Below are 24346 nucleotides of genomic sequence, written 5' to 3' on the forward strand. Positions count from 1 at the left end.
CAGCTACTAAGCCTTCAGAATACTTAAGAATTTAGACAAAAGTGTTTCTTAAAATTTATTGATTTTAAGTACTTATAATTTACAGACACATTCATATATACAGTGTTAATACATATCATCTTTCAAGTCAGTTAGCATTTGAGTGCATTTTGTTATATATTGTGTTGAAGTTGTAGAATATAAATAAAAATAAACTACCGCAGAAATGCATATAATTATGATGTAAAGTGAGAAAATAATTTAACAGAAATAAATGGAAATTATGAGGACATAGAGAAGTGAACATGTGTAATTCAGTCAATTTTTAGGTCTCAGATATAGTTACATCTCAGAGTTGATGAATCCTGGACATGGTAGGAAAGAGAAGAATTTTATAGATTGAAGGAGTAGTATATCAAGAAATCATTGTGCAAGTAATTTCTGATTATACTAAATTGCTATATTATAAATGTGTTTTATGATTATGTTTTATTTAGAGGCACTTTATTTACATGGGGTAAGATTTTTTGAAAAATTTATGACATCATTCATTTACTCTATGAACTAACAAAAGAAACAAAACTTTGTACAGTGTCTGTACAATTTTAGAGTCTATGCAGATTATCAAGTCAATTGTTGATCCTCTGCTTAAAATGTATTTGGTTCCTTTTTGTGGACTGAGTAGTCTAGTGGTTTAAGTAATTCATTTACTTAGGCTTGTGTGACCACAACATTAATCTTTTGTAGGACATGTAAGCATAAACTTCTTCAGGTTTCCTTAGCTCTACTTTTTGCCTTTCCTTTATTTCCTCTGGCACTCCCTGGTAGTGTGCTAAGTATTCAGGGGTTTTATTAAGTTTATGTCCCCTTGTGGCTATTTAATACTCTAGAGTCATATTGCACTCATTATTTTTTCAAGTTACAACTAAAAGGGGATACAGAGTAAATTCCTAAGCTACCTCTAGTTTATAAAGAGAAATCTTGATGTATGAACATCTGATTCTGCTATGCTTAGCTGTGTTTTGATTGACAAGCTACTGCGTATTTTCTTTATAGAGCATAATTTATTCATTAATGGCCTGGAATAGAACATTATGTGTAGTCTAGATTGTGTGTCACAAATCCATCTTCATTTCATCTCTTTTACCATCAAAGTTTTTTCTCTTTTAATTTCTGTATGTCCTTATTTAGCAAATTCACATCACTACTCTCCCTAACTTGCACATCCTGGCCCAGACACATTCCTGCTTCAAACCCATGAACATATGCCTGTGCCACATACTCCCCACCCCCACACATACAGACTTATACTGACTCAGTCATTGAAGCTTACTGACAGTGTTCCTTTAAACTCATGCTCAGGGTGAGTGGGCTAACAGAATAACGCCTAGAGCTAAAACTTACACTTTATTTTTAAAAAGTCAGCTTTCACATAGATGTTTGATTTCTGGAGATTGTGTGTATTAGAGCAGATAATTTACTTCTGATTTATTTCATAAAATGTTTGTGCAGGTTGTTCGATAGGAGATATAAAAAAATTTTATATTCAATAATTATGTATTGTAGTGATTGACTGTGGACACCCTGGAGTTCCTCCCAATGCAGTCCTGTCTGGTGAGAAGTATACCTTTGGGTCCACTGTTCACTATTCCTGCACAGGAAAGCGTACCCTTCTAGGCCAATCATCAAGAACTTGCCAGTTAAATGGCCATTGGAGTGGATCACAGCCTCATTGTTCAGGTACCACTTGGAAAGTTGGACAGTGTGTGTTGGAAATTACATTATTATTATTATTAGGGATATATAGATAAAGCAATCTGAAGAGATACAATACATTTCTCTTTTAAAAATTTCATGAGAGAAGCTGTAACATTGCACGTTATTGCAATTATTCCTAAGGTAATATAAATTTAGAGCACAAATTAATACTGATCATGTAGATGTTTTAAACTGTGTTGTATCTAATGTAAGTGGTTTTAGGATGCTACTTGTGAAGTGTTATTATTCATTAAAATAGCTAATCACTCAAGCTTAAGTAGCTATTCCATTTTTGCAGATACCTAATACAACTTTCCCCAGAAGGCAGTGTTATTTCAGTGATTTCCTGTTAGAGTTCAGTTCTTTGTAAACTGAACTTTGTAAGCAATCAATTATTTAATGGCATAATTTTAAAATAAAGTCCTAAATATTTTAAATTAAACTAAGCCAACAAATTTTATGAATGCTATTTATCTATCCTAACTTTCTTTGTTACTAACAGGCAACATGTAACTCTTGAGTCTCTATATCCCCAATAGAGTTATCTTAGAATAAGTGAATTTTGTCTGTTTTTAACTAATAATTTGTTCACAGAGTATTTGATAAATCTTTTCTGAGCTGGTTTTCTTTAAAAATGATATTTTAGTTTAAGATCTGTGATGTTTCCCTATTTGATACTATTTATTCTGTTTATTTTTACCCACTGACCAGAGATTGGTGCTGATTTTTCTGCCTGTATCGTCCATTATCTTTATATTATCTTGTCTCTGTGGGGATCTTACTGATGACTTATTAGAAGTTGTTTCATGTCGTTTTTCCTTTAGGGGAAAAGTTGCTAAGTGGTTACTTAGTTTCAGGTTTTCTTTGTCATTGCGGTTAATCCTTATGAAGTAATGCCTAGGACTTCAAATTTAATCTATAGATTTTGAAAGCTATTTTTAATGTAACTATAAAACTGACTTTAATGAATTAAAACTCTTATCTTGGTGTAACTTACAGTTAACTCACTCAGATAGCTGGTAATATGTATAAATACAGAAGCTCAATCTCTGTCTCTCTCTTTCACACACACACACAGAAACACAAATGGATTAGGAAACTACTACTGAGTTGTAAAACAACAAAATGTATACACATATATTTAAAAGTGAAACACTGACCTTAAGTTTTTATATGGTCGTTAATGTTACATCACATGCAGATGAGGTATAGAGGATTCCAAATACACAGGGCATGTCAAAAAAGGCATCTAGATAGACAGAAAGCACTTTCAATGCTCATGTATTCAACTTTCTCTTTCTTTTTTTCCTATGTTTTTCTGTTTCTCTGTATCTCCCTATCTCTGTCTCTTTCAGTCTCTGTCTCTCTTAATGTATACTAATACTGTGGCAACTTTTATTAGAATTATTTAAGAAATGATAAAGGGACTGAGTAAACCCTTAACACTATAATCAAAACATAAACACTTAGCCATGAACAAAATCCTTATTAAGAACTTAAGTCAGAATTTATAGTCTTTGTTTACAATTTATTTTTATATTCTAATGTATGAGAAGTATGCAATTCATTCATCTTTGGTCTGTGGTCATTGGCAGAGAAGATTAGGGGGGTGAAAATTTAGACTAGAAATACAATTATTTTAACATTTACAATTTCCTGCACATCATAGTTCTAATTTAACAGAAACTGATTTTAATTCAGAAAGAAAGATGAAAATTACCAAATCCACTTCTTCAGTTTTAGTTTTCTAAATCCATTCTCATTTGAGCTCATAGTACTGTCAATTTTAAATTTTCCATTAGCTTGCTTGTGAACTAGGTTTTGGAAGTACTAATGAAATATTTTTAACTTATTTAATGTCTTCAGATATCACTGATACAGAAAATAACACTATACTCTTCAACTATTTTCTTTTTCCTTTAGGCTTTTTCTTATGACTGGAGTCAGATGGACGTATAAATTATGATTTTACCCAGTCAATTTGTTGTGTTAAAACACAACATGCACCAAAAAATATGCCTACAAGAGTGATGGACTAAGCCATAAACTTAGTAAATGTTTTTTGAAATAAGTTAACCTGAACTGTACTGAATTGCAGGTGATGCTACTGGTACATGTGGGGACCCAGGTACTCCCGGGCATGGCTCTAGACAGGAAAGCGATTTCAGAACCAAAAGTTCTGTACGTTTTGCCTGTGATATTGGTTATATTCTTCATGGCTCAGAAGAAAGAACATGTTTAGTCAATGGCAGCTGGACTGGAAGGCAGCCAGAATGCAAAGGTAATCTCAAATGGAAACTAATTGTACTGAGAGTGTATCAAGTTCAGTTGGGTGCTGCTAGTGAAGTTGCTCCCCCTAGTTCTCCATGTCCTCAACCATGGCTGACCCTATCCTGTAAGAGAAATATGGTAGGTAATAATTATTAAATGATTTAAAATATCTTTCATGAGTCATTTATACATAGACATTGTTCACATTACAGCAGATATCTAGATTGGAAAAGTTAAAAGTATTCATTAAAAATATTTATCCCCCCCTTTATCACAGTGCTCTGTATTGTAGACACCATTAGGAAAACATTAGGTTGTTCTTACATCAACGTTACCTCACGACCTGTTTTAGTTTTCACATTTGTAGAAATGGAAAAAATATAGACAGATGCCTAAGTATAAATGAGATTTTTATTTATAGATATTGGTAGTGACTAGAATTCTTAAAATTTGAGATGTTAAATAAAATTGTTAATTGTCCTCACTCGGTTAACATAATTACATCTTTACAAGATGGCTAGAAAATGAAATATTGCAGGAAAATTAACCTTTTAATTTAAATCATTCTTTCTGAGATTATTTTAGTGCAAAAACTAAACTTGCAAAGGTATGTATGAAACTTACTTGATGTTACACTAAATGTATTAGTTTTATAAACAGAAAACAATTCCCAGTAAAATCTTCTTGACTGTTTTTTGATTAACTATATTTCAGAAACTTTCTATTTTGTTTAAAATTAGTATCCATATTCTAGGAAAGATAGCTTTTGTTTTTTAACTGGACCAAATTTAATAATCTTAATTAAGAGGGAATTGCCACTTAATTTCTAAGGAGAAAGGGAAAGGAGTTGGGGAACAAAACTGCTGAGCAAAAGACAGGAAGTAATACTAAACTGTTCACTTTATTTCTCAAATGTTTTTTTCAAAGGCCAAGTCTTTGTAATGATGTTGTACATTATATGGGTGATAGCTCAGCTAATCCTTTGTTCAGCTAAACTGCAAAATATTTTTAGATGAAATGCAACCTGATGCTGTGTTTATTTTGTTAGTATACACATTACAGATAAAACAGAACTGGGAGTTGTAGCAAATATAATAGAATTTATATTTTCTCATAAAATGGAGCTCATAAAAATCACTTAGAAAAACAGATTCTAGTAGATGTATGGAAAGAATAAATGAACAGAAAATGCAGAAGAGCAAAAAAATTATAAACTATAGAAAGAAGTCTGCATAACTAAACATCAAAGCATCATTTTTCACCTGTTTCATCATTTTTCAATTTAATATGAAATTGTAGTGTACGTACAACAAAAGTAGAACTTTAAAACATTTCTAGAGTTATTTTGTTACATTTTAGATTAATTTGTTTAAAACGCATATATATTCATAGAATATATATAGCTGATTTATTAACTTCACTTTTGAGGATTTATTTCCTAAAGAAAATAAGAATATTAAGGGAAACACAATAGCATAAAAATGCAGTATTTTTATTTCTAATTGACTATAACTAGCAACAATGGGAACAAATCTGACAACACTAGGAAACATATTACATAAGCAGTTGTACGTTTACATAATGTAATAGTGTATAATCAATAAAAATACTAGAATAAAGGGAATGAAGCAATATGAGAAAATGTAAATCATATAAAACTTAGCTAAAAAATAAGATTTAAAATTATGTACTCTATTAAAATCATGGGGAATGATACTCACATGAGAGAAAGAATAAAAGTCACTACACTAAAAATGATAATAGGGCAGAATGGTGAAATTTGTAGTTTTTTATTCTTTTTATTCCAAATGTTTTGTTATGTTATATTTCTTTAGTAATTAACAATAAAATATAAAACTTTCCTAGAATGCAATGGGTAAAACACATGTGAAAATTAAAATAGCAAATGAATGTGTTAAAATATCTTAATATCATAAATGCGAAAATACAGATTTAAAGAGTGGAGCATGTTTTTACAAACTGACAAGGTTTTTAAAATGATGGCATGTGGTATTAGAGAGGATGTGTGAAAATAAGCAGACTTTTATGCTATTGATACAAGTGTGTATTCTGTTATCTTGGGTAACTAAAAGATTTTTTTTCAGAAATTAAAATTATCCAGAAATTCCACTTTCAGAAATTTATCTTAAAAACAGAACTAATGTACATAGTTGTATATGTAACCTAGAGTATATTACAACCAAAAATGATAGAGAAAGTAAACTAACCTAAATTTCATGTTTATCAGCAGGAGGTTGGTTAGGTAAATTATGAATATATATATATAAATGGAAAAGTATCCAGTTACTAACCTTTGTGAAAGAAAGAGGCCCTAATTGTAATGTGTGAAATGTATACACACATGTACAAATATAAAGCATCACTACAAAGGATAGGCAAAATTAAATGTTTAAGATGCAGCAAGGGATACATGTAGTATTTTCTGAAACTATAATTACAACTCATATTCATACAGGTGGCCTTATATTCTGTAAAGTATTAAAAATTTTTTTGTATTACAACAAAATTAGGTATTACATTTGACATAGGCGTGCTTTTAAGATATTTTAAAAATGCACTTATGCCATTGACGGCAAAAAGTTAAACATAATGCAGAATGATTATATAAGGTATTTTGGTTCATAACCCCTATTTAGGATGTGTTGAAAATTTACAGAATATCATCCCTAGAATTAAGCTACTTTGTTTTTACTCAGTTTATTTTTTGTAAATATTGGTCCAGAAATAGAGATTATAAGGTTTTAATGCAAATCAGTTATATACTTTTATAAATAAAAACATACATAGATGCTTATATTTAAATTGTGTGTTTTATATCTGCTCTCTTACAAGTATAATGACAATAAGCCTTTGATTCTTATTACATATCTTCCAATTTTTCATGATTTGCTTTTTAGGCAGAGACTCTTAAAATCGTTTGAAAGATTTTGTGGTACCCAAAGGCAATGCACAGCAATTACTTATCTGTGCAAAGTTTTTACCAAAACAACTAACGAATTTTTTTTTTTAAATCTATTATATGACTTGCATCCCAGTAAGTAAACTAATTAAATTAATATAAATTCATCTTGAATTTCAACTACTTATAAAAGATAATTCAATGCTTTTTTTAAGAGGGGTTTTGTAGCTCCTTTGGATAATCTGAAACAATCATTTAGTCCTTAACTTTTTTGTGAAAGGACTCTTTCTATATATGCTCTTAATCATTTTGTTTCATAGCTGTTCAGTGTGGTAACCCAGGGACAACAGCCAACGGAAAAGTCTTTCGGATTGATGGCACAACATTTTCTAGTTCAGTCATTTATTCCTGCATGGAGGGATATATCCTTTCTGGACCTTCAGTTAGGCAATGCACAGCCAATGGAACATGGTCTGGAACTTTGCCTAACTGTACAAGTAAGTTTCTTCTCAATATTTTGAAACATCACTAGTTATGTGATAAATATTTATGACTATATAAACATGTATGTGTGTGTTTTTGTAATTAATCAAGCCATGCAAGGTTTTGAATATTTGTGTTGTCTTTCAGATTAAAAGATGATAGTAGTGTTATGGTTCTAGTATATACCAGTGAGTTTAAGAATCAGTTGGCTTGCCAAGGCATTAAATGTAATTTTACAGTATGTTAAGAATAGAATTGTATTAGCAGCTGTAATCGCAGGTAAAAACACAAAAAAAAAATCGATTTTGTTTTGCCAATCTTACACATATTGATAGCTGACTTGGTTTTTAAAAAAGAAGGCTGATTATTTATGGATTCTTTCTCTATTATAAGAAGTCCTGGTGGCTGATTTGCCCTCTTGGGATGTTAAAAAAATATGCCGTTTTAGAAATTCAATATCATAATGAAACCACCTACTTGAGGGATTTTTTTTTAATTTATTTTAATTTCTCTACACAAACTAATACATATATACAATAAAATAAAATTTAACCAGCAATAATATATCCATTGGAAAATCATGGTTGCTTATATTTATTAAGAAGAACTGTAGTGGCATTATGTAAGTCATGAAATGTTTTAAAAGAAGAGCTGTTTTAAGATGTGTTCAGAGACTCGAGGAGTCATGAGAAGGTGCTTTAGCCTCTGTAGTGAAATAGGCTCTTGAGAGACTAATGGGAGTGCCTTGTATATTGCAATTTGGACAGAGTATACTTTTGCTATAGGGGCCCTCATTAAAAGTAGGCCCATTTGTAAATATAAACATAAATGGGCTTAAGTAAAATTGGTAAGTGAAGAACATGTTGCTTTCAGGACCCAAAAAGGTGTTCAGCTTATTTTAATGCTGCTGAGAAACAACAGTTCTTGACAGTATCTTTGGTGGAGTAGCTCTTGGCTGACCTAAGAATTCCCAGAAATTTGCTGAGAAGACAGGCCTTATACTATGTGTGCGCCAATGATCCATCCCCTTCCTTTTTTCCCTTAGCTCCTTTGTGAGTATTTGTATTTCCTGAATGAATGGCTGAAATGAATCAACTCAGAGGAGGATGTCATCAAAGGAATGCCATGTCATATTTGTGATTCTGGAGAAAGACGGTTGTAGTTAATATCTTGCCTGCAAACATTGAGTGTGATGACAGGGCTGTTGAGATACCCTTTGTGTATTATGTCTCTTCGAAGCTGAAGTCAAACTATGGCTGAAAGGTTGTTGAAATAAGCACTGAATAGAACATATCAGCAAAACCTGTAATAGCAAAATATTTCCCAGTTGTTGGTTTGAGTCAGTAATAAGTTAATATTCCTGGCCCTATGTCAGTGCCAGATATTGTTACCTCTGATCTTTGGGGTAGTTATTTACTCCACCTTGAGCAGTCATCCTATGGCTGTGTAAGTACTTGGTGAATACCCAAGGAGTTTTCTCCCTAGGTCTCCAGAGATCTCTCCCTGGGCATGTTCTCTTTTTTACTTTGTCTCACAAAGTCTATCCACTTTCTTCTCTCTAGTCCGATCCATCTTTTCAACACAGGGAGTCAGCTGGACTCTGCATGAAGTCCTTCTCTCTGTTCCCTAGCCTGAAAACTCTCTTAAGGCAGTAAGACAGGGCAATCATAGGACTCATAGGCGTGTTTCCTGTCACTCAAGGATCACTGTGCTTTGCTTCCTGAAGACACCTGGTTTTCTGTTTGTTTGCTTGTTTTTATTGTTTCAAATTGAGAGCCAATTCTTCCTTTTTTCTCCACCTTGAAGAAGTTCTCCCACTTGTTTTGAAAATGCCTCAATGTTGTAATAGTGAGTAAGCTAACAATTAAGAAATATACTGTAATGTTTCCATACTGCACCACCTCATCTGACCCTTTAAAACTCTTACCCAGTACCCTGTAAATATTAGCTCTAATGACACATTTGGCAACAGCCTTCTCAGGACAGTTCATCCTCAAGTCCCTTTTTGGCTAAAACTGATCTCTCTATACTATAAAACCCTTTTATGGTAATTCCTTATACCACTAAACTGTAAACTTCATAGGACAGTAGTAACCGGGGCTGTTTTATCTCGTCGATCCTCTTGGGTGGAACCCAGCACCCGAAACTTAAGTGTGACTGAGTAAATAGTTATTGACTGACTTAAATATCTCATATGAATTTTATTTTAGCTACTAGTATGCATGATTACCATTCCACTCCGTTTTAAAATACTTGCAGAGAGGGCTTGTAATTTTATAAATAGCACTTGGTTACGATATATAGTATGTTTTCAATATACAGTTATGTAAAAGACTTAAATAATGAATATATTCAGCATAAAGGAAATCTGCTGAGTGGCACTTTTGTCCACATTGAATAGCAATTTCATTTATTCATGGATAAATACCTAACTCTTTTATTCAAGATGTTTTCCAATTTTAACAAAGTAAAGATAAACAAGTAAACATACCCTAATTCTAGAGATTGAAAATTACATCTTTTGTTGTTGTTGTTTTTACTGAATTGTCTTTGTTTTTCCTTCGGAATTTTTAACTAAGTAATAAAACATTCAATTCAAGACAGACAAGTAGCAAATAACATATCAAAATTATAATGAAAGTCTCTTTTTTATGTCAATTCTTCAAGGAGAAATATTGTGTTAAGATATTTCAAGCGTTAACTTTTAGATGATGAATTGCTTAAACTAAAAACTGAGAATTTAGCAGTTGATTTACTTTATAGGCAAAAAAATTGCTAACACCTCAGTAGCAAACCAAACCAAAAGCAAAAATAAAAGTATTCTCAAAAAAGGAATACAGAGAGAAGTTTCAGTGGAAATTAAAACAGATTAAACTTCTGTAATTAAAGAATCTAACATACTGAAAACTTTTGTATGTAGTGATCAGTTAACTAGAACCAGTGTTTCAGAGTCCTTCTCATTAATATTCAGTGAAAGTTAATTTAAATATATGATTGATAGAATCATGTAATTTATGGAACTGGAAGATTTGTGTCATAGATTTACATGCATGGGTCAGGATACTGAGGTACCATATCATTTAACTGACTTATTGACTGCTCATCACTAAACAGTTATTCCTACCATCTAAATGGATGAAATTTCCCATTTGCTGAATTTATTTCTTATACATACCAGAGATGTTAAATTCAAATAAAATGTATTTCTAGTGAATTTTTATTTAATACCTTTTCTAGGCACTATTTTTCTAGTTACCTATATCCAAGGACCTAAATATGAATTCAGAATGAATTAAATTAGGTGTGAAAAAAAATTAAAATATTGGAGTAAATTTCCAAACCAAATTCCTGATTCCAATTTTTGGAAAACCCATCTTAATAATATAAAACATGCCCTTTTTTTCTCTCCATTCAAAGTGTTATTAGTTTTGTTCATTATGAATAATATTTGTCATTGAGTATTTACCATTTGTGGAGTTGTGTTAAGTGCTTTACACAAATTCTCTCACTTAGTTCTCGTAAGAAATCTATAAACTATATACTATTATGCTTTTATTTCATATTTGAAGAAATAATACCTTACAGAGAAAAATACAACTTTCTTTCCCATGATAACACAGCTAGTAAATGTAGGATCTAAGATTTAAACCCAAGTCTGTTTGACTCAGGAAGCAATGTTCTCAGGTTCACTTCATTCTCTCTTTTTGTATTTTGTCTCCTTTCTGTTTTCTTTGTTTCCTGTTTACACTACAATGGTCAAATATATTTGACATGAAAGAAATATAGGACATTGCTTATAAGACATATAGAAATGTTCTTTTAATGTATAGCCTATTCCTCTCCAACTTTTCCAATTTTTCTGCACTTACCAATTTCAGTTCTTCAGTTATATCATTTTTTAATGAGATGACCACTTGTAAAATTTGTTTTTGCTCAACAATATTTTCCACTTAAAATTGCAGTTTTCTCTATATATCTTATCAATAATTTTTTGTTTATCTTACGATCAGCGTTCAAACATACAGTACAAATATAAGTCAACAATAAATCTGCAAATCTTGAAAGATGAAATATTTCAGTGTGATGAGTCCAAATAAATGAGGGGGAGTACTGCTGAATTACTTATGTAATAATAGAAGAGGGGGATCTGCTAGATTCAGGACAATATCAATTTAAAGAGATAAAACCAACAAGACTGATGATATAACAGATGTTTCAATATAGGATGATTTGAATAGGGAAGAATTAATAAAAGCCCTTTAGAAAAAATAGAAGCATTAAAATATAGTTGAATAAATTATCCATTTGCAATGCTTGGATAAAAGTAAGATATAAAGAATTGAATTCTATTTGGATTTTTCCTACTTCTTTAAAACAAAATTTTGGTCACTTTAAGTGTTTCAGCACTCCCCCTGGACTAGCCATCCTTAGGCCACCAGTTCCTCCTGCATAGTGATAATCAGAGGAGTGATCCAATTTTTAGAATATTATATAATTTTTAACTTATTATAGTATAGAGCTATATCTCAAATATAGTATAAATGAAAAAGTAAGAGAACTCTGGGTATTTACTATAGTTGGATGACTTATGGATCCAGTTAGTAAAATATAATTTATTCAGGACCTACTATAATTGGGCACTTTGCCAGGAACTGAGAATAAAGTGTTCAGTAAGGTAAATCCCTGGTCTCTAATATTTCACAGGTGGTGAAGTAGCTTTGGCATTTCAAGCACTTTTGCCCTTTGAGAATTTCCCACCGGGGTGATTTGCAAATATACCTTTTATTTGCTTGATTGCCCAGCAGCAAAACACACACACACACACACACACACAGTTTTTCTGTTCTTTAAAAACTTCTGTCTGATCACATGTAGATATGTCTGCTGTGATTTACCTTGTCCATTTTCATGACTTCAGGAAACATTTTTGGAATAAACATAAGTTAATAATAATGGTGATGCCTCTACTTTTCTTCCTCATATCTAATCTGAGTACAGATACTGGGGAAAGGGAAAAATATTCCTCACATAAATTCTAACTGCTGATATTCACCAGCTTCAGATTATAGATGAGCTGAGAAATTGCACATTTAATAAATCTTTCTCTGGAAGTATGCCTCAAAAGCAGAAACTCTTCACTCTTCTCTACATCTATCCTTCTGCATCTCCAGACAGGTCCTTATCAGACCCACAGCCAGTGCTGAGTGTTAAGTTACCCCAAAATAACTAGTTTTCTTGTGGGTGAGTAAAACCATATATGATAAGATAGATATCATGGATTCAAGTCTCTTGAACACTTTGGCAGAGGAGTTATAGATGTTAAGAAAAACCCACAGAACTAAACCAAGCTGGAAAGGAAAGATAACTAGCCACAATACTAGGAAGCTTATAACAGTATCCTGATCTTAAAATTTGACTGGGAGTTTGAGATTTGCAGATACTGACTGCTATATATAAAATAGATAAACAAGTTTATACTGTATAGCACAAGGAAATATATTCAATATCTAGTTGTAGCTTATGGTGAAAAAGAATATGAAAAATGAATATCTGTATATTCATGTATGACTGAAGCATTGTGCTGTACACCAGAAACTGACACAACATTGTAAACAGACTATCCTCAGTAAAAAATAAACAAAATTTGGTGAAGTTCCCATCTGTAATGTTCAGACTGAGAGAGAAGATCTAAAAACTAAGCACAAGTAAATACTCACTATAAACATTTTTTTTTTTTTTGGTCAGCACAGAAATCCTTCAAGATATTAACTGTATGGATCCCCATGCCTTTCACAAGGTCTAACCAGCAGACCACCTCTGGTACCGAGAGCACATAGGGTTTTTGGAAGAAGAAGCAGTCTGTTCCAGGACAGGGCTTGTCAAGGAAGGAATGGTTGTCAGGTCTAAAAAGAAATATATGTTCATTTATTTCTTGGAATTTTTCGTAACCTACCAGGACTTCTGCTTCCAGCATGATCAATGCCCTACATCAGGCAAGTCTTGACATTTGGGCCAAGGACAGTGTAGTTAATCATATCCAGGGATAAATGAAACTAAGACTTTGTTCCAAATAACCAGCCATTGGTCCTTACCCAGTCTTTTTTTTTTTTTACCAACCTGCAAATTCTCGAAGATTTTTTTTTTTCTTGTAGAAGATAGGTCAAGGAGATGGGCTAGTCTCACACAAGATAAAGAGGGGAACTATTCCAGCATGAAACTGGGGCAAGTGAAGCTAAAAAGTCATCTAAGTCTTCTTAAGGAGGAAGAGCTATCCTTCAGTGCAGTGGTTTTCAAACAGGGGTGATTTTGCCAAATGTCTGGAGATGTATTTGGTTTTGATGGTGCAGGTGAGTGGAGTGTGCTCTTGGTATCTAGCAGATAGAGGTCAGTGTTAAACATCCTTACTGCATAAAGCAGCCAAGAATTAATTGTTCCCAAAAGTCAATAGTGTCAGGGTTAAGGTTGAGAAAACTTACCTTACTGTGATACAAGAAGGAAACTAACTTTGGCATTGGGAAATTGTGTAGAATCAGAAGTGCTACCAGGGAAATGATTTGACTTTCTGGAACTTCATTCTGCTACAGTAGAACTCTGTTCTGGACTTGAAACCCAGCAAAGCACATGTGTAATAATGCCAAGCAAGGATGTCCATTGCTGCATTGTGTCTAGTAGGAAAACAGTGGAATAATTCAAATGTCAGTCACAGGTTACATAAATCATATTCTATGTATATCCACGTAAGGGAATATTGTGTCATTAAAAACAAGTTACATGGATTGGTATGTATTAACATGTAAAAATATTCATTAGATATTGAGTAAAAAATAAATTCTGTTGTATAAGTGTGGGTAATGTGATTCTATTTTATTTAAAATGCATGCTTGTTTAAGAAGTTAAAAGAGAAAGTTTTGAAATGCATAAATTGACTAGAATTACCATAGTTGTTCTTTATATTTAGTACAGAAGTTACATACTTAGATTTATCATAAATTATGCCAAGTGGGCATCAAATGATAGGAGCTACCGAGAAACCAGATTCAAACCTTTGAAACAATTTATGTGATTTTAAGAATTTGAGCTATTTAACCATTCCATACACAATTGTTCACTCATTTATTCTTTAAACAAATATTTACTTAATCTCTTACAGTGACTCATGCACTAGAATAGGCTCAGAGCATACAACTGTGTAGAAAAGAGAGTCTTTTTAATCTTTTTAAAAATAACAGTCTTCATGGAGGTTATTGGTGTGTGCATGTGTTGTGCCCGCGCACGTGTGTGCATTTGTGCTGTGTATTAAGGATTCTGGTGACCTTAAGAAAGATTTTCTTGAATTAAGCAACAGCACCCTATTATTACGCACTGATGTCACTGAATTTTAGGGTAAAGCCCTAAAGAGCTACTATTTTAAGGATTTGCTAGGAAAAAAAAAAAACGAAAGCCTCTTTTTGTTGCTAAGAACAAGCTGGTGGTGAATGAACTGACTTGTGGAGCAGGTGCTCTTTACAAAGACTGTTGCTATTGGAAACTGCCTCTTTGACTGGCCCTTGCTTCATTAGAAGCCACCAGACAAATCCTTCTGAAGCTGTTGTTATCAGGCATTTCATTCATGATGCTGCCAAGATATGCAGAACTCTTCCTCAGTGCTGTGCTAAAATAAACCCTCTGTCCTCTCTTTTGATGGTTACATCTCAACTCATGTGCCTTACCACTGGGTTAGTTGTTCTTTCTTGCCAGAATTCTAATTCAATCTATAAAGCACTGTCCAGAAAACAACAATGTATAGCTGTTCTCTTTAACTCTCCTCATTCTTAATTTTTAATCTATAGATTAAAAATATAAAATAACTTAAAGTAAAATAAAACAAAATAAATTGAAGGCTTAAACTCATTGCTATATGATTACGAATTTTAAAACTGCAAAAAGGAATGACATCTTCTTGATAAATAAGCAGGATTTGTAAAACTCAGTTGTATAACTTAAAAATATTTTCCTCATCAATAATTAAAAGAACAAAAATTATCCTGTATACAAAACTTATTAGGAGTTAGATGGAAACACTCAGTGAGTGTGATTTCAGAAAACTATTGAGAGCTCTGAGGATTAGCTGGTGGAGTGTCATGAATATTGTTCTTTAAATGTCATTATTCGTGGTCTTAAAACTTCTTAGGCTCAACACATTAGAATAATATGGAAGAAAACTTGACATTCATAATGTTTAATATAATTTAATAAATATAATGTAATTTAATAGCCATTAGGGTCTTCCATGTCTTAAACTATTTTTAGTCTTTAACCCTAGACTTCCCCCAAACTGGGAAATATTAATTAAAAATAAAAATGAGACACTATAGCCCAGATTTACCTGGTAAAATTATTTGTCTTTTTATGAAAAAAACTTCAAAAGGCAAAAAAAGATACTAAGCAGCAAGTATGTCACATTTTTTGTCTCCAAAAAAGGAAAAGAAACCTTTTGTGTTTTCTTTTTTCCTTTTTTCCTTAGCCTCCAGAATGTGTTTAGCCAACATGCTTATTAAATCATGTTCCTCAAAACTAGTGGTTTATTGGTTTATATATGATCTCTGCTATGCCCTGTTCTCAAATGCCATATTTAAATTTAATTCTGTTTTCTGTGCTGTGTCAAGTCTTGAAAGTTTTTGTGTGGCATCATAAATGACAATATTATGTGTATATATATATAATTTGAGCCAGCTTTATGAACCAATACAATTGATAGAAACTTGTGCCCAAAAGAGTCCTGATATTGGGGCTTAAAGCTCTGTGATCGCTATCTCAAAATTCTTAATGATTTAATCTTTGAATTTGTGTTTTGTAATTGAAGTACACCAGGACAGTGGAGCATGTGCTAAGGGTTTGGAGGCTCTGCTCATGTGCAGTCTGCCTCCCTCTCTCTCTGTCTTTCTGGATGGGTTATAAGCCTTTAGCTCCCCACCACCTGGTGCCCCTGGCCCTGTCTGACCTTCTCATTCCCACCCCTGTCCTGGGCCACTGATGCCCTCTGCCCAGCTTGCCCATCATGTCATCAGCAGAAGGAGGCTTGCATTGCACCCTTGTCCTCTCCACTCCTTTGTGGGGTCCTGGGTGCAAGCATGGGTGGATGTATTTATGGAGTCTTGGGGCATAGCAGGGCAGCAGCTAATCCTGTCCTGGACTGGCAGTAACAGGGCATATTAAGCAAGCACTTGACAAGAGGCCTCTCACTCACCCCCAATCCAGGAAACAAACACATTCCTGAATGGAGGTTGAAATTTATTGGGGGTTGTCCTTTCACTTGGGCTGGCAATGAGAGAATGGAAATAGGAAACTGATTTCTCTATCCCTAGCTATGGCGTTTTAACATTTCACTGGGCCCACAAGTTATGTATCTTGCCTTGTAGGTGAAAAATTCACATTTTTAATGTACTCATTCTTTAATTTGTTTAATAAAAATTATTTTTGTACCTAGCATTGTTTGAATTAAAAACTATTGTAATATCCATTTGAATGACACTGTGCAGAAAATATGCTCTCAGTCCAGCAAACCTGATTAATTAGAGATTTCAGTAGCCATATATAGGAATATAGATTGTAAATATTTTGTTAGAAATACTGATTCTATAGGATGGCTTCTCCATGATCATTTGATTCAGGTTAAAAGAGATTATTACCACATCAGAATTCCTTACAACATCATAGCATATTAACCCCACCTTTCCAGAGTTTAAATGACAGGTTCTGAACCATATGTATAGAATCTGTAATAAGTAACTAACCGATTATAATCAGGAATTGCCAGTGTGTGGTTTAAATACGCTTATGTTTTATCATTAAAATGAACATGATAACTAATTTTCCCTACTTATATATTGAGTATGCCATATGCTTACTATTCCTCTCCATTAAATACATGCCACATTAACCATCTGCTCTTCTAATCCAATATTGCTAGTAATCAGTTGTGGAGACCCAGGTATACCAGCCAATGGACTGAGATACGGAGATGATTATGTGGTTGGACAAAATGTTTCTTACATGTGCCAGCCAGGCTATACAATGGAATTGAATGGTTCCAGAATCAGGACTTGTACAACTAATGGCACATGGAGTGGAGTAATGCCAACTTGTAGAGGTATGATAATCGTTTCTTCAATATATCCTTTATTAATATGCAAATTTAATATATAAATTTAAATAGTTTTTTGGGTAGTGTTTCACATTTTTCTTCTGATACCAAAATGAGTACTGTATTTTATATTTTTAAACCATGTAGATAATAATATATAGGATTTTAAAATATTTCAACAAAACATTATATCTACTTTATGCTGTTTGTTTTTCCATTGGAAATATTTTCTATTTTTTGCTAATTTTTGATTACTTGTAGAATACTGTAGATGCAATATCAGACAATTTATATTATTTTATAATAATACTGATTTTAATTATCAAAATTTCTCATTCAGGTTCCTCTCTAAATGCCTATGAATGCCCCTGTAATACTCCCTGATATAATCTAAAACAAAGAATAATTCCAATGTGTGTCCTTTTCTTCCTGATTACATAGTTTCCTAATTGGATCACTATGTTTATACAGCTAGTATATGAAAATACATGAACAGACATTTTATATTTTAGAAATTATTTCATACATTATTGATTCTGATAATGACAATGTTATAAAACTCCAAAAAGTTATTTATATATGTTACTCATCATCAAAATAAAATCATTCCTCATTTTTAGATTTTGTAATTGGTACCACCCCCCTTTTTCCCTCCATCTCTGTCACCTTATCCAACCCATCCTTACTTGAGGACAACTTAAAATATTTCTAAAAAGAATGTTTATAATTTTTATAATGCCTTTAAAAACCCTACAATAAGTTTTAGTGTATGAATCTAAGTGGTTAGTAGAACCAGTTTTTATATTTTAATGAGCTACATGATCTGTATTTTCAAAAATGTCACAGAATTACTCCCAAATGCCTTGCTACAATGCTGACACTGTATATAACCAAACACCCTGCTCTTCAGACTGTCTAAAGGTCACAGGAAAATAATTTTAAATGCAACCAATAATTTATCAGTAGAAGGTCACCCTCTATTTGCCTTCCCTTCAATGTCAGGCAGCTTGTTATTTTCTAAGAGAATCTCTGACAACCAGTAGCCATCATGTTGCCAAGAAGTAGTAGCATCCTAGAGGGATTAATTCCAGGGATGTTTCAGGAATACTACCAGGAGAATAAAACATGCCACACCATATTGTCCTCCAAAAGGTTAAATTAGCACATATGCTGCTTCTAATGATATTTATTTTTTTTTAACGCTCAGGATATTTCAACAGCTGTGTCTAATTGCTTTTAATATAATTGCAGCTGTTACCTGCCCAACTCCTCCCCAGATCTCTAATGGAAGGTTGGAAGGAACAAATTTTGACTGGGGCTTTAGTATTAGCTACATCTGTTCTCCAGGCTATGAACTATCCTTTCCTGCTGTTTTGACCTGTGTAGGGAATGGTACCTGGAGTGGAGAAGTACCACAGTGCTTACGTAAGTATAATTTTCATAGTTAAATTATATTTTCCCATTTTCACTCTTTTAGAGCTACTTTATTGGCAATACACCTTGGCAATACATTTTGCTTGAACAAATATGAGATTGTTAAGCTCTTTCCCATGCATAATAGAAATTCAACTAGAAATCAGTATTTACTATATGTAGCTATTTTTAATGCAATCCAACCATTATATTCCTTCTGCTCTGACTAATTTTAGGCTAAACCACTTTGTTTGCAAGTACACTGTACATTTTACTTATCTTGTTGTTTTCGTTTTTGTTTTAGTTTGGGGACAGTGTCCTCTGTGCAAGTTTATGTTCCTTGAAGTTTTTTGTTTTTGTTCACTACCTGTCTCTGGCATGTAGTACAGTCCTTGGCAGATACGAAACTTAGAATGCTATAGTAATTAAGACAGCATTCTGTAGGTGCAGGGATAGCAAGTAAACCAGTGTTAAAAAATAGAGAGCATGGAACGATTTATTGACCCTTGATATATTACAGAACAAATCAGTGGGGGAAAAAATAGACATTTCAATTAATTCAACAAGGCAGTTAATTCACACACAGACACACAGACACACAGACATAATCTTTGTCTTGCACCAAATAATAAATCAATGTCAAATTCATTAGGAACTTAAATATAAAAGTTTTAAAGATTAAAAGACTGTGTTCTTGGCATAAGAAAGGATATCTTAAAACAAGATGCAAAAGCTCCACCCATAACTGAAAAAGTGGAAAAAATAAGCTACATTATAAATTTTATTTTTTTATTATCAAAAGGCCAATCACAAACTTAGATAATATAATCTAATGCATGAAAAATAATAATAATATAGAGACTATATAAAGATTTCCTAAAACAAAAAAGATGAAACAACAAAAAATGGACAGAAGTCATGGATAGCTAATTCTTAATCACAGAACTGAAATAAAACAGTTTGACAATATCCTGTTGTCGAGGATGTAGAGCAGTGTAACCTTTTATACACATAGTGGATGTGTAAATTGACACAACCATTTATAAAACCCGTTGCTATTATATAGTAAAGTTAAAGCTGTGCAGAGGCTGTGGCCTAGAAATCATATTCCTGGGGATATGCCCTACACAGATTTTTAATACATGTGCATAAGGTGACATGTACAAGAATATTAATATCAGCATTGTTTTAGTGGTGAAACTAAACAATTCAGTGCTTAGGTCTGTGTATGACTGCTGTAACATTCTCAAGAAATGTATGGAAATGAGAAATGTAGAATTCAGGTTTAGAGAAGGTCTGTCATCCAGGCCTGAGAAAAGGGCTGTTATCTGGGAAAAGGCTCACAAGGACTTTCAACAGTATTGGAAATTTTCAGTTTCTTGAGAGGATGTTGCATTCACGAATAGTCGTTTTATAATATAGTGGTATTTGCGTGTGTGTACATATGTGTGTGTATATATATATTCTTTTGAATGAATCACATATTTTAGTATAAAATAAATATATATTTAATATACATAGTACAGAATTATGATGAATAACTGAAGACAGTTATTAGGGATACTTTGGCATTGTTTATTTGAAGAGCTTCCTATTAAGTGATTGGAAATTCTTGGCATGAATACCACCATTTTTCTGGCTCATCAAATCATTCATATCATACTCGCTACAGAGACATATTACTAAGCAATTATATTGAGCATGCAAGATAAAACTAATGTACTTCTGTAGTTTTGGTCTCTTAGAATGAAATTTATGCAACATTTAAAGAAGCTCCCTCTTGGTAATATGATTTATTAGAATAAGTGTGTTCCAGTGCCTCAAGGTTGATGTCATAAAAATTGGCCTTAAAATTCTGATTCATGCTGAGGATCATCTTAGAAAAGATCAATGTGTTTTCTAAGTGAGATTAGATACTCTATGGCTACTTCAGAATAGATAGAGACAAAGAGATATCACAGAGATGAGTTTATGATAAAGTTTGATATGAATGAAAAAATCTCAATTAAGAAGTTTCTTGATATAATGTTTTATTTTTGGTTCTTTTAAATGCAAATATAATAAAACACTTACTATTGACATTTAAATTATAACAAATATCCAAATATAATAAGGCTAACTTTGTCCCAATTGCTTTACATATATTATTTTTACTACACATAACAGAACTCCTGGGTAAGTATGTTTAGTCATGACATTTTAATAGATAATGACAATTGAGCTCAGAGAGAGAGGTCAAATTGTATGGACACTGTGTAAGTCTGCCATTGTTTAGGGGACCATCTACATTATTGTATGGCCTAAGGTCATGTTACCAGAGAAGTCTGACTTAAGAGACACTTCTTTTATTCATTGAATAGCCAAAGTCATTCGTTTTAGGTATTTAATAAAGAGAACAACTTTTCTCTTCAATTCTGTTCAAACTATGCCTTTTTATCGTAAAGTCATGTCATTGTGTACTAAAGCCTTTTGAAAATAAGCCCTGTGTCCTAAGCCTCTAAACCTGACACCAATAGATTGGTTTAGTACATGAAAATCTAAAGATAGAAAATGGGTGGAATGATGGGGGACTTGGAGGGAGAACTGAGGAGTTCATGCGGTTGCATCTCTCCTCCTTTTTTGTTGTTGAATTAAGATAAGATTCTGAGATGAATGACTCAGCAGAAATTTGAAAGAGAAACACGTTAGAAGTAGACTATGAAATAACTTAGTGATAGAAATGATTACTAAAGCTGAAATACCCACTGACAATTTTCACTGAGGAAATATCCATTGAGTATAAAATGTGTTTGAGGTACAAAGACTAGTAAGCCAAGGACCCTGGCCTGTGGGGTTTGACGTTACATTGCTAGAAGTGCTCGGATACCAAGTAGCACTGAGGCTTAATTATATCTAAGAAAAATTAAAACAAAACACAATAAATAAATGTTTATTTTACATGTGTTACTTTACTCTGAAAATTTCCCCAGTTTATTTTGTTTAAATATTTACTTTATGATTACTTTTAATTTTAATAAAAGCAAAAAAAGGGGGGAGGGCATAGCTCAAGTGGTAGGGTGCATGCTTAGCATGCACAAGGTCCTGGGTTCAATCCCCAGTACCTCCTCTGAAAAATAAATATATACATAAGTAAACCTAATTACCTCCCTGTAAAAATAAACAAATAAAATTTTTTAAAAAATGTTTCCAAAAAGAGGTTTAAAAATCCAAATTTCTCCTAGAGTCTTGAATTTCAGGGAAGGTCTTTCTTTGAACATTGAGTTTGAGACAAAGGTATTCTATAATTAAGGTATTCATTTATTCCAGGTTGCCTGGAGCATTTCTTGTTTATTCTTGTTATCCTAGTGGATGTCCTATCCAGTTAATCCCCCTTTTACTCTCAAAAACATCTTGGTTTAGATGATGCATTTTAAGTTCATTCAACCTATAACCCTCTTAAGGCTGCAGTTATACTGAAAAATGTTTGGTTGTCTCTGTTTGCTTTATAGGGAAATAAGCTTTCAGGTGCTGAATCTTCAAATTTAAAAATCGAGTATACTTAAGCATAGTTAAAATGGTGAATTACATGTTTTGTATTTTTTACTACAATGAAAAATTGAAAGCAAATGCTGTATGTACTTTGCTTCACTTATCTACTAGATTTAAAACCATCTACTTTCATCCCCTGTTACATTTCTGCATGCTCACTCTGTGTCAGCCTCACTGGCCGCCTTCTTCTTCCAGAATGCTAGATCAGACTTAGCACAGGGCTTTGGTAATGCTGTTTCTTCTTCTGGAATGATCTTCCTTCAGATATCAGCATGGCTGAATGCTTCTTGTCCTACAAATCTTTTCTCAGTGATAGACAACCTTGCCACATTGTTAAAATCCACTACCACTCCTCACCATCTATCATATCCATACCCACACACTCCTTATCTCCTCCTCCCACAGTGTTTTTCCCCCATAAGACTTACTACTTTCCCACATACTACTTTACTTATTATGTTTATTGTTTGTTTGCTTTCCTCACATAAGCATGAACTCCACAAGTGCAGGAACCTTAGTTTGTTTACCATAAGTCTAAGTACCTAAAATTACCTAGAATAGTATCTGATTTTTAGTAGTTAAATATATATGTTGAATAAAATCATGTAATCAACTTGTGTAGAAATACAGTCAAATTGATCTCTTCAGTATGGATTTGGATTCTGATGGCCTTCTTAAAAAAAAAAGAAAGCACTCAAAACCCCCTACAATATTTTGAAGAGGAAGACAACAAAATACTGGGATAGGTGGCCTGAGTATCAACAAAACGGACAACTTGATCTTTTATATACATAAAAAAATACAGAGCAATCTGGAGAGTATATCCTAGAACCATTATGGGTTGTTTCTTTCTGAGAGCACTATCTGTGAATCACATGCCTTTTCAAGAATACACTCCAAATTTGCACCCTGTATATACAAATATATAATTTGTTTCTGGTTAATATCAAACAAAAGAAATACAAGAAATCTACAATTGTTAAGGTGGTCTACTGGGTGAAAAATGTTTAATCAGACTAATTTTTTTAATATTATGCTGAGTTGAGCAGTCAGCATTTATTCATGCAGACAAAAGCTAAAAAATTTTTCATTGGGATAGATTAACATAAAAAATTAATTGGGGTAGATTAACATAGATGGCATGTCACTTTAGTGCAATAGTCCAGTTATTTTCATCATTTTTCTAAACTGTTTACTCTGATGAATCTAAATCATTGTATTATTGTCTTTCTTTCCACTTCCAGCAAAGTTCTGTGGCGACCCTGGTATACCCGCCCAAGGAAAAAGAGAAGGCAAAAGCTTTATATACCAGTCAGAGGTTTCATTCAGCTGCAACCCTCCATTCATATTAGTAGGATCAATCACCAGAATATGTCAGGCAGATGGCACTTGGAGTGGTTCATCACCTCACTGTATAGGTAATACTAGTTAAATATTGATAATGCTTAGTAATTTTGGAATTAATAGATAGTAGTGACATTTAATGGCTTTCTTTATCCTATAAGCTTTAGTTGGCTAAATATGAAAAATAAATGTACAATATAGAAGCAATTGGAAGGTGCTGAATATTAATATTGTTAAAACTTAACAAATTTTTAGTACTTAAAACTTCTAGAATTAACACTTCAAATAATACTCCTATTTATCAGTAAAATGAGGAAGAAAAAAGCTTCCAGATCAATAGCATCAAGTACTAATATTTGTGTAGATCTTTATAGTTAAGAAAGCATATTCAAATGAAATTAAACTTGCTTCAAAACTATAAAAAAAGTACAACTGATTTCAAAATGGCTGTAGGTATATTTCTGTAATCCTAAAATTATTTTATTTGTTGTTGTCTTTTATAATTAAAGTATAATTAATGTACAGAA

The 24346-nt window shown here is 32.7% G+C and overlaps 1 protein-coding gene across 1 annotated transcript in view; it reads left to right on the forward strand.

Moving 5' to 3' along the window:
* CSMD3 (CUB and Sushi multiple domains 3) overlaps positions 1-24346 on the forward strand; it is a 1010791-nt gene that overhangs the window by 955189 nt on the left and 31256 nt on the right. The window contains exons 57-62 of the mRNA XM_064476888.1: positions 1546-1719; positions 3836-4018; positions 7249-7425; positions 17361-17540; positions 18786-18959; positions 23720-23893. Coding sequence (XP_064332958.1) covers positions 1546-1719; positions 3836-4018; positions 7249-7425; positions 17361-17540; positions 18786-18959; positions 23720-23893 — 1062 coding nt within the window. The remainder of the gene's footprint in view (positions 1-1545; positions 1720-3835; positions 4019-7248; positions 7426-17360; positions 17541-18785; positions 18960-23719; positions 23894-24346) is intronic.

This window comes from Camelus dromedarius, chromosome 20 (assembly GCF_036321535.1).
Source record: "Camelus dromedarius isolate mCamDro1 chromosome 20, mCamDro1.pat, whole genome shotgun sequence".
Classification (NCBI taxonomy): domain Eukaryota; kingdom Metazoa; phylum Chordata; class Mammalia; order Artiodactyla; family Camelidae; genus Camelus; species Camelus dromedarius.